Genomic DNA, 12,937 nt, shown 5'->3' on the forward strand with positions numbered 1-12,937 from the left:
CACTATATGAAAGCATGCCAGTAAGATATTAAGCCAGTTAACTCTTGCTATGCCATGCCCAGTCTGTCTGTATATTGCCCTGTATGAAAGCAAGCCAGTAAGATATTAACCCAGTTAACCCTTGCTGTGCCTTGCCCAGTCTGTCTGTATATTGCCCTGTATGAAAGCAAGCCAGTAAGATATTAACCCAGTTAACCCTTGCTATGCCATGCTCAGTCTGTCTGTATATTGCACTATATGAAAGCATGCCAGTAAGATATTAACCCAGTTAACCCTTGCTATGCCTTGCTCAGTCTGTCTGTATATTGCACTGTATGAAAGCATGCCAGTAAGATATTAACCCAGTTAACCCTTGCTATGCCATGCCCAGTCTGTCTGTATATTGCACTGTATGAAAGCATGCCAGTAAGATATTAACCCAGTTAACCCTTGCTATGCCTTGCCCAGTCTGTCTGTATATTGCACTGTATGAAAACATGCCAGTAAGATATTAACCCAGTTAACCCTTGCTATGCCTTGCCCAGTCTGTCTGTATATGACACTATACGAAAGCATGCCAGTAAGATATTAACCCAGTTAACCCTTGCTATGCCTTGCTCAGTCTGTCTGTATATTGCAGTATATGAAAGCATGCCAGTAAGATATTAAGCCAGTTAACCCTTGCTATGCTTTGCTCAGTCTGTCTGTATATTGCACTGTATGAAAGCATGCCGGTAAGCTATTAACCCAGTTAACCCTTGCTATGCTTTGCTCAGTCTGTCTGTATATTGCACTGTATGAAAGCATGCCAGTAAGATATTAACCCAGTTAACCCTTGCTATGCTTTGCTCAGTCTGTCTGTATATTGCAGTATATGAAAGCATGCTACTAACATTCTCCTCCCCCTGCCCCCTCCCAGAGCTCCCAGACAGCCTATACCTCCCCATTTTGACATCCCTCCTGGGGGAGAAACTTGCTCAGACCCTGTCAGGAGCCCAGCCTGCAGCATGAGGAGGACACAGAGCTGTGACATGTTGCTGGGGGCCCCTGGGAGCTCCCTGTTGTGACCCCCCCCCCTGATCTGGATCAGTCCTGACCCCCCTCTCTCTCCTTTGGGGAGCCCTGGCTGCACCCCAGTGTCTGCATGGATCCAGCCCACTGACAGTCCATAACCCAGGAGGACAGAGGGAGAGAGAGAGGGGCCCCTGCCCCCCTGCCCCCCTCTCCCGGCTCCCAGCCTTATATGGAGGTGGCTGTCTGTCAGTGAGCTCCTCTGGTGGTGCTGAAAGGACAGCTCCCCCCCACTCACTCTCCGCCAGAGCAGCCAGCCAAGCACACCGCCACCCTGGCCCCCGGGGGCCACCATGACCTGGGCGCTCTCTGCACCATGAAGAGGCAAAACGTGCGGACCCTCGCCCTCATCATCTGCACCTTCACCTACCTGCTGGTGGGAGCCGCAGTGTTTGACGCCCTGGAGTCGGACGAGGAGACCAGCGAGAGGAAGCGGCTGGAGAAGAGGCGAGAGGTCCTGAGGTCCAAGTACAACCTGACCGAGGAGAACTTCAGGGAGCTGGAGGTGGTGGTCATCAAACTCAAACCGCACAAAGCGGGGGTCCAGTGGGCGTTCGCAGGGTCCTTCTACTTCGCCATCACTGTCATCACCACCATAGGTAGGTCACCCACCCAACCACTTACCTACCTACCTACCTACCTGCATTAGGGTCTGGTCTCAGAGTTTAACTGGCTTAAAGAAATACAAATAACAATTCCTCCTAATAATATTATTCATAAATACTAATTAACTGGATGTAGATCAGAGACATAACTAATACACTAACAGACACATTAAGACACAAACACACAGACACGCACACCTAAAAACAATAACACACAAACACATATATTAACACACTAACACAAACATTAACAAACACACTTACATTAACATACTAGACACACTAACCCTCATATCCACTAGCATGCTTACACTAACACACAAACACACGTTTGCACAGCTAAATGAAAGTTTTTGCAGTCAGCATGTCAGGCTGTGTGAGTGCTGAGAGATTAAAGTGTTTCCCTTGGGATCTGTAGTCAGACAATCTATAAAGTTTAATACAGACAATGTTAGTGGGATGATTTAGCAGATTGCATGTCTGTTACAAGTTTCATTAAAAATCTAATTTTCAATCTTCCTGAATGTAACTCTCTCCACTGTCCCTTCTCATTCTGCTTCCCTCTCTCCTTCCCCTCACACTCAGCACAGTCTATGTAGGAATACATGATTATCAGCCATGTGTACATTTGTATATCAGAGGAAATGGCTACAATGTAGTTATAGTGACAGCATGTAAACAATAGTGCAATCAGAACTACAAAATAATTACACATAATAACACCCTCAATATATTAGAAATGACACCCTCAATTATATTAGACAGACCAAGAATAGATTGTTAGACAGATATATTAAATATTATTAGATAGACAGAGGGTAGATTATTAGACAGACAGAGGATAGATTATTAGACAGACTATCTATCTATCTATCTATGTGTTTTCCTGTCTGTCTCTCTATCTGTCGTTATATCTGTCTGTCTATCTATCTAGTTGTCTGCCTGTCTATCTGTCTATCTATCTATCTATCTAGTTGTCTGTCTATCTGTACGTCCGTCTGTCTGTCTGTCTGTCATTCTATCTATCTATCTATCTGTCTATCTATCTGTCTATCTATCTCTCTATCTGTCTGTCTGTCTGTCTGCCTTTCTAGTTGTCTTCCTGTCTATCTGTCGTTCTATCTGTCTGTCTGTCTATCTAGTTGTCTTTGTGTCTGTCATTCTGTTTATCTTGGCTACATGTGACAGTTATTGTTGCATGATATCTCCGGTTGTATCATCTTATCCTGTATATCAAATGTTCAAATGCTGCTTCTAGAATTGCCAGCCTCTGATTGGTGGATTTATTTGGATACAGTAATATATTCCCATCTGATAATACATGGATTAATGCTGATATATTTTTATGCCAAGTGAGTCATTGGACCAGTTTAAGTCTTCTCTCTTGGTGGGTATATCTAGAGACACGGTCTGCCTTCCTGTGTTCTACAAAGGCTTTCTTTATTATAGATATTGTGTGTTTGTAGCATATAATGCTCTGTGGTTTGTTCTGTGTTTGTAGAATAGCCCTGTTTGTGGTGTCTACACACTGTGTGTGTAAATAAGCAGTCACTTTCAGGCAGTAACACACAATGTGATATTAGCTTGGAAAACTCGGCTGCTATTAATAGGTTCCCATTTCCCACTCATTGAATTGTGTAACAAATTAGGGAACGAATCCATGAGGAGAAGGGAGGCAAAGTGTGAAAAACAGAGAGAAATAGAAGTGAAACCGTCAGTGGCCCCTGGCTACTGTTACACATGATGTGTGAGATTTATTCTGAGCTCCAGCATATGTTAGAGCAGATTCCATATCGCTGGGAGAAGCAGGGGCACCTCAGGACCACCAAACCCCACGTAGAAACTGGGTAGTGTGGTGGCCATAGATGTCATTATTCTGGGTAGCAGCAAATATCAATTTCATTGGGTTAAAAAGTAGCAATGACTCTGCTGGGAATAATACCTACGGACCTGATGTTTAAACATGTGCTCTATTTTGTGCCTAATGTGAGCAGTCTCTTCGAATTCCCAAGAGGTCTCACTTTAGTAAATAATAATGATATTATTATATGATGCTCAAATAGCGGCCCTCCAACTGCGCAAGAACAGATATTAATGTAATAGTCATGACATCACACACGTACTTTATCTATGTTAGATCGTTGTGTCGTTTTTCACAGTTTTTCAGTTGCTATCCACGTTAGCTGTGAGGGACCCTAAAACCAGTATAACAGTGGGCTACACGTCGCAGTTCAGTGACTAGCTCTGTCGGGTTAGATTATAATGAATTGTTCAATCCATTAACCCCTTACTGACACAACTTCTGGAATAAAAGGGAATCATGACTGAATTTATCCGTCGTCTGTCCTTAAGGGGTTAATATTCGCCATTTTGTGAATGTTGCGCATGCATTTTATACATTTTATACATTAGTTCATTCCTAACATTATTTTCGTCTCCATCTGAATTAGTTCTATTAAATCCGCATTGAATGTAAATGGGCCCTTTCCTTAGTGTGTGCGAGTCTTAACATCTGCCATGTTTGAGGAGGTGGGAAAGTGTGCATCTAAATCAGTTGTAAATGTGACAAAGACAGGACAGGATTCTCTTCCAGAGATAATACATAACGCGGCTATCTGAATAGCAATGCTTCCATTGACATCTATGGGGAAATAGCTACTGAAATGCCAGTTAATACGATTCTCTCTAATTATAGAATGAGACCACCGATGGTTAATACGACTCTGACAATATTTCATTGTAAAGGTCACGCTAGTGCTGTTATGTCGTTTACTCTGTGCTTGAGAGGTTAATGCTGTGTTTTCTCTACGTGAGCTGTTGGGATATAAAACTCTGGTTGGTATATCCATTACTCTCATCCAACTTGCAGGATGAGATTGGTGGGACTGTTTCTGGCTTGTCACCTTTGGAGCACTCACTACATACTGCTTCCAATCTCTCCATCTCAATGGGTCAGAGTGACAGTCTGGTCTGTCACTTTAGAGGGAGCAATGATCAGATGTACCTAGCAGTCTCTTTATCTTTCAATGCTGCATTAAGGGTCCGCCATCCGGTCCTCAAGGTGCACCAACAGTCCAGATTTGAGATATTTGAAAATGCTGCTGGAGTATTAGTATGAGGATTGAATTGGGAATCTGGGCTCAGAGGGGACAGTGACTACGTACATGGCTCGGAGGGAACACTGATTGCATAATACTCACATTCCCTACATCTCGGTGGATCACAGTGACTGTTTCAGGGCTGGACTGTATTACACAGAGTAACTGTTTCAATGCTGGCCTTTCTCTAGCCAGGTGCCCTTTAAATCTCTCCATCTGTGTGTATAACCTAGAATGACCATTCAGTCCTGGACTGCCACTTCACAGAGAGGATAGACTGTCTCAGGGCCAAACTGTCTCTTCAATACATAATATGTGTTAAAATAAGTATTTTGGATTATTTGTTCATAAATTGAAAAGTTGACAAAATTTTGGTTAAAATAACCAATTGGCCTCTTCATGCGATAGAAAGAGATAGATAGATCGATAGAGAGAGAGAGAGAGAGAGAGAGAGAGAGAGATTAATACATGATAGAAAGAGATAGATAGATAGATAGATAGATAGATTAATATATGAAAGAGAGAGAGAGAGATAGATATTAATACATGATAGATAGAGAGAGAGATAGACTGATAGAGAGAGATAGATCGATAGATTGACAGACTGATAGAGATAGATAGATATAGACAGACAGAGAGCGATAGATAGAGATAGACAGAGAGATAGATAGATAGACAGACCGATTGATTGATAGACTGATAGAGAGAGATAGAGAGATAGATCGATAGATATATTAATACATGAGAGGGAGAGAGAAAGAGAGAGATATGGATATATATATATATATATATATATATATATATATATATAGATTGATAGACTGATAGAGAGAGATAGAGAGAGATGGATGGATGGATGGATGGATGGATAGAGAGATAGATAGATAGATAGACTGATAGAGAGAGATAGAGAGAGATGGATGGATGGATGGATGGATGGATAGAGAGATAGATAGATAGATAGACTGATAGAGAGAGATAGAGAGAGAGAGATGGATGGATGGATGGATGGATAGAGAGATAGATAGATCGATATATAGATTGATACATGAGAGGGAGAGAGAGAGAAAGAGAGAGATATAGATAGATTGATAGATAGAGAGATAGATAGACAGATAGATAACGTTTTTCTAACAAAATGGAATAATTTGGAAGGCTCAAGGCCTATATTTGCAGATTGAGTTAGTAAACTTACTGTGAAGGACACTTTATTCCTACATTAGCATTTATACAGTGTGATGGGTATTTTGAAATTGCAGAGATGCAAATAAGGAAGTGTTGTACCTTAAAGGGACATTCCAAACACCTTAATCACTTTAGCTTGCTGAAGTGCTTTATGTGTGAAGAGTGTGCCTTGTTTTTTTCTTTTATAGAAATTGGCACTTTTAGAAATTAACCTTGCTACACTCCCCTGACTGTCAATCAGACAACCTGTCCTGTTACTTCCTGGTTTGGTTAGCTCAGTTGAGACAAACTTAAAAGGCAGCAATTGCCCAGAGCACCTGCCTTGCAAAGACTTCTCATTGAGCGTCAGGCAAATGATCTGCAGCTTTTGCAACCTGTTTTAGATATAACCCCAATGAAAAATGCATAATTAAATAAATGCATGTTTTCATTGAGGGTAAATCTTTACTTATTTATAGTATTTGGCAACATTTGGCGCAAACCTCATGAGTTCAAATGCTTATTTCTATAGGATTCGACCCCTGGACCATACACTTCACTGTTTAGTGAATAAATCCGTGTGCATTTGCCGAAAGAGTCGCTGTGTTCTGCCTGATTCTCAGCTTAGTCCATGACATTTTTAGGGCAGAGACAACGGTGAATGTTTGTACCAAGGGACGATTTCAATCTAAATCTGGCTTTGTTTCCGCAAGATGGAATTAAACAAGGTGAAATATATATATTTTTTTAGAATTCCCTGAATGCCACAGTTAACAGATTTAACGAACCATGTACTTCCAGTATCAAAATACATTCGACAGGTACAGAGTGCCAAGTAAAATGAAAGGATTACTCCAACCATCAGAGCTATTCAGCCTGGTGTAGTGGTTATGGATGAGGAGTAACCTTGCCTGGTTCCCCGGTAATGGTGCATACCATTTAGCAAAGGCTTGCCCTCTTACCTGGGTCCACGCCGGACTCTGAGGCTCCAAGGTGGTTTGGTGACATGCTCTAGGCCTTAGATTCAGCCACAACTCATTGGCGGGGAGCATTAGCAGACCACTCTTAGTCAGTAAATCCTGAGCAATGGATCTCTTGTTCTGGCTGATGGCAAACCAATGATGCTGCTAGATGGTTTCATATTGAAAAGATACAGACTCCAGGCACCATGACCACTTCAAATCAGAGAAGTGGTTTTGGTGTTTATAGTAACCCATTAACTTTTAAAGCTATACTGTAATGACATGCATTCTGGCCTTATCAAACAGACGCCTTAAGGTAAGCTTCTGCATGGGTTGTGAAACTGCCTTGTGCCCCGACTGGACACCTGTGGTCCTGAAAATGTCACAGAAGTCCTCATTTTCAGCTTCTGATTAAATCTTCAAAGTGTGGAAGTCGATCTGATTTCTGAAATCTCTGAAATTCAATGAGATGACAGATTTATTTTTTTTCTGGCGTCATATTCCCCTCTTCTGGTGTTTGAAATGTAGAACTAATTATATGATGAGTGGCCAATCAAAATAAATAAAGAATCATCAAAGGCATTATGTTTGTGAAAGTCATTCATTTGTAGAAAACATTTGCTCAGCTCTAATTATATTAAGAACGTCAACACTGCGTGCAATCTGTAACAATTGTTTGAAATACGGAAATCTTACATTCAGAACACAAATTATTTAAATTATATTTCGCTTTCCAGGTATACAGAATATAATAAAAAATATGTATTTTATATGAAAAACATATTGGGGGCATGATTATATTATTTAAACATATTGGGGTGTAATAATATTAGATACACATATTGGGGTGCAATTATATTATATAAACATATTGGGGTGTAATAATATTAGATAAACATATTGGGGTGTAATAATATTAGATACACATATTGCGGTGCAATTATATTATATAAACATATTGGGGGCATGATTATATTATATAAACATATTGGGGTGTAATAATATTAGATACACATATTGGGGTGTAATAATATTATATAAACACATTGGGGGCATGATTATATTATATAAACATATTGGGGGTGTAATAATATTAGATAAACATATTGGGGTGCAATTTTATTATATAAACATATTGGGGCATGATTATATTATATAAACATATTGGGGTGTAATAATATTAGATACACATATTGGGGTGTAATTATATTATATAAACATATTGGGGGCATGATTATATTGTATAAACATATTGGGGGTGTAATAATATTAGATACACATATTGTGGTGCAATTATATTAGATACACATATTGGGGTGTAATAATATTAGATAAACATATTGGGGTGGAATTATATTATATAAACATATTGGGGGCATGATTATATTATATAAACATATTGGGGTGTAATAATATTAGATACACATATTGTGGTGCAATTATATTATATAAACATATTGGGGTGTAATAATATTAGATAAACATATTGGGGTGGAATTATATTATATAAACATATTGGGGGCATGATTATATTATATAAACATATTGGGGTGGAATTATATTAGATAAACATATTGGGGGCATGATTATATTATATAAACATATTGGGGTGGAATTATATTATATAAACATATTGGGGTGTAATAATATTAGATACACATATTGGGGTGTAATTATATTATATACACATATTGGGGGCATGATTATATTATATAAACATATTGGGGGTGTAATAATATTAGATAAACATATTGGGTGGAATTATATTATATAAACATATTGGGGGCATGATTATATTATATAAACATATTGGGGTGTAATAATATTAGATACACATATTGGGGTGTAATTATATTATATAAACACATTGGGGGCATGATTATATTATATAAACATATTGGGGTGTAATAATATTAGATACACATATTGGGGTGTAATTATATTATATAAACACATTGGGGGCATGATTATATTATATAAACATATTGGGGTGTAATAATATTAGATACACATATTGGGGTGTAATAATATTAGATACACATATTGGGGTGTAATAATATTAGATACACATATTGGGGTGTAATTATATTATATAAACATATTGGGGTGTAATAATATTAGATAAACATATTGGGGTGGAATTATATTATATAAACATATTGGGGTGTAATAATATTAGATACACATATTGGGGGCATGATTATATTATATAAACATATTGGGGGCATGATTATATTATATAAACATATTGGGGGTGTAGTTATATTATATAAACATATTGGGGGCATGATTATATTATATAAACATATTGGGGTGTAGTTATATTATATAAACATATTTGGGCATGATTATATTATATAAACATATTGGGGTATGATTATATTATATAAACATATTGGGGTATGATTATATTATATAAACATATTGGGGTGGAATTATATTATATAAACATATTGGGGGCATGATTATATTATATAAACATATTGGGGTGTAATAATATTAGGTACACATATAGGGGTGTAATTATATTATATAAACATATTGGGGCATAATTATAGTAAATAAACATATTGGGGTATGATTATATTATATAAACATATTGGGGTATGATTATATTAAATAAACATATTAGAGATGTAACTATATGTTATAAACATATTTGGGTGTAATTATACTACATGAACATATTGGGGTGTGATTACATTATATAAACATATTTGGGTGTAATTATAATATATAAACATATTAGGGGTTTAATTAAAATGATAAAATGTATCCGGTATTACAAAATTCCACACAGAGTCAGAAGAATTAGAGGGCACATATCAATTTTATAATATTAGCAGATGAGAAACTAAGAATGTTTGAATACCCTGCTCATTGTTATTTATAGTTCTTGTGCTGGTATTATTGGGAATGCAAATTCCCAAAGTGTGATCAGAATGCAAATACGGTGAATAGATCTGGCTCACTAAAACGAGGCAGGTAACAGCACAAACACAAAAATAGAGTTTTAACTCTTACAAAGCTACGTAAATGGTTCTGACACGTGGGGTGTGATGGGGGGATTGATGCCATTGATGCCTACACCAACCCTAACCCTATCCTTATTCCTATACTAACTCTGACCCTACACCAGCCCTAACCCTATTCCTATACTAACTCTGACCCTATACCAACCCTAACCCTATTCCTAGACTAACTCTAGTCCTACGCCAACCCTAACCCTATTCTTATACTAACTCTGACCCTACACCAACCCTAACCCTATTCCTAGACTAACTCTAGTCCTACGCCAACCCTAACCCTATTCCTATACTAACTCTGACCCTACACCAACCCTAACCCTATTCTTATACTAACTCTAGTCCTACACCAGCCTTAACCCTATCCTTATTCTTATACTAACACTAACCCTATACTTTGCCTAACTTTATTCTTACACTAACTCTAACCATACACCTAGTCTAATCCTAACCCTAAAATATCTGTAAACATAGCTCATCATTAACCGTAACCAGTGTTAACACTTTCCCTACTCTAACACTACCAATACACCAACCCTACACTAACCCTGACACTAATCTCAGAGCAATTCCCCTTGCTGACAGAAGTGCTGACCCCAGCTCACACAGTACACAGCGCTCTGTAAGTACTATTTACTGTGTGATTACAGGATGGTAGGTGGATGTGCAGTGATTGGGAGGAAGGAAGCTGTGAGGCATAGGTTCCCGGGAAATGGCGTTTGGACACACCTGCCCCCCTAACACCTTGGGACTGCTGCTTTAATATAGGGGTCCTATAGGGGCCCTAAAGAGTGATGTACAGAGATTTGATATTCAAAATTAACTCCAGGGCATTTAAAATAGAAAAAAAAAATGGGCTGATGAACTTTTTCTGGTCAAACTATTCTTTTTTTTTTTTGGTTGTTGTGTTTAGTGAACACAATGAAACAATATTTAATTTTATCTGTTTGAAATTCTGTAATCTCCAGATGATCTCCAATGTATGGCACCAGATAACCCTGTCTGAATGATGTTCTAATCTCTCGTCTTTAACCCTTTACCCTATCTGAGGGATGTGCTAAGTGCTCATCTTAAACCCTTTACCCTGCCTGAGGAATGTAATCATCTCTCATCTTTAACTCTTTCATTTGTTTCTATAAGGATGTGTATCGTTGCTTAGAAGAATCATGCACTGTGTCGGTGCCCAGGTTGTACATTCCCGTGTCGGTGCCTGGGTTGTACATTCCTGTGTCGGTACCCGGGTTGTATATTCCTGTGTTGGTGCCTGGGTTGTATATTCCTGTGCCGGTGCCCGGGTTGTACATTCCTGTGTCGGTGCCCGGGTTGTACATTCCTGTGTCAGTACCCGGGTTGTATATTCCTGTGTCGGTACCCGGGTTGTATATTCCTGTGTCGGTGCCCGGGTTGTACATTCCTGTGTCGGTGCCCGGGTTGTACATTCCTGTGTCGGTGCCCGGGTTGTACATTCCTGTGTCGGTACCTGGGTTGTACATTCCTGTGTCGGTACCCGGGTTGTATATTCCTGTGTCGGTGCCCGGGTTGTACATTCCTGTGTCGGTGCCCGGGTTGTACATTCCTGTGTTGGTACCCGGGTTGTATATTCCTGTGTCGGTACCCGGGTTGTATATTCCTGTGTTGGTGCCCGGGTTGTACATTCCTGTGTCGGTGCCCGGGTTGTACATTCCTGTGTCGGTACCCGGGTTGTACATTCCTGTGTAAGTACCCGGGTTGTACATTCCTGTGTCGGTACCCGGGTTGTACATTCCTGTGTCGGTGCCCGGGTTGTACATTCCTGTGTCGGTGCCCGGGTTGTACATTCCTGTGTCGGTACCCGGGTTGCACATTCCTGTGTCGGTACCCGGGTTGTATATTCCTGTGTCGGTGCCCGGGTTGTACATTCCTGTGTCGGTGCCCGGGTTGTACATTCCTGTGTCGGTACCCGGGTTGTATATTCCTGTGTCATTGCCCGGGTTGTACATTCCTGTGTCGGTGCCCGGGTTGTACATTCCTGTGTCGGTACCTGGGTTGTATATTCCTGTGTCGGTGCCCGGGTTGTACATTCCTGTGTCGGTGCCCGGGTTGTATATTCCTGTGTTGGTACCCGGGTTGTACATTCCTGTGTCGGTGCCCGGGTTGAACATTCATGTGTCGGTGCCCGGGTTGTACATTCCTGTGTCGGTGCCCGGGTTGTACATTCCTGTGTCGGTGCCCGGGTTGAACATTCATGTGTCGGTGCCCGGGTTGTACATTCCTGTGTCGGTGCCCGGGTTTTACATTCCTGTGTCGGTGCCCGGGTTGTACATTCCTGTGTCTGTACCCGGGTTGTACATTCCTGTGTCGGTGCCCGGGTTGTACATTCCTGTGTCGGTGCCCGGGTTGTACATTCCTGAGTCGGTGCCGGGGGTTGTACATTCCTGTGTCGGTGCCCGGGTTGTACATTCCTGTGTTGGTACTCAGATGTGCTGACAATTGTCTTCTTGCATCAGTTCTCCTCCGAATTGTTACTAAGTCTATTTGCAAAACAAAAGCTTTGGGCACGTTTGACGTCATCTCTGTCTGTGCATTTCTGGCTCATCCAAGCTGACATACAGAAAAGGTATTCCGTGTTTTTATCAACAATCATTAACCCAATGAGTGCCAGCCTTTTGGAAATGTGCCAAGGTTACATGTGACATTTAAAGGGTTAGGGTTTTCACAGATAGACACAGTAATCTCGGTTATCAGTGACAGAATAAAAGGCCCAGCACTAGGTTTAATTCTACTTTACAGTAATTCTACATATTTATATAAAAGGATTTTGGCAGAAAGTAGAATAAATGGAAAGATATCTCCAAGTCCCTCTGTTTCATTCCATCTCAGCTATTTTGACCTAATTCTTGCAGCTCATCTATTAAATCATCACAAATCATGGTTTGGGGAGGTTTCGTTACTAAACAGTGAAATTTAATGAACTGAGTAAAAAATAGTCAAAAATTGCCTAAAATAGCCAAGTCTGGAACATTCTCCACTTAAACTGTTTGACCAGTTTTTTG

At 39.9% G+C, this 12,937-nt stretch overlaps 1 protein-coding gene across 1 annotated transcript in view; it reads left to right on the plus strand.

Annotated features, from left to right (window-relative positions):
• The first annotated feature begins 973 nt into the window (after window positions 1-973).
• Window positions 974-12,937, plus strand: part of KCNK3 (potassium two pore domain channel subfamily K member 3) — a 103,650-nt gene continuing 91,686 nt past the window's right edge. Inside the window, exon 1 of the mRNA XM_063441966.1 lies at window positions 974-1,649. Coding sequence (XP_063298036.1) covers window positions 1,367-1,649 — 283 coding nt within the window. The 5' untranslated portion in view covers window positions 974-1,366. The remainder of the gene's footprint in view (window positions 1,650-12,937) is intronic.

Source organism: Pelobates fuscus, chromosome 2, assembly GCF_036172605.1.
Source record: "Pelobates fuscus isolate aPelFus1 chromosome 2, aPelFus1.pri, whole genome shotgun sequence".
Taxonomy (NCBI): Eukaryota; Metazoa; Chordata; class Amphibia; order Anura; family Pelobatidae; genus Pelobates; species Pelobates fuscus.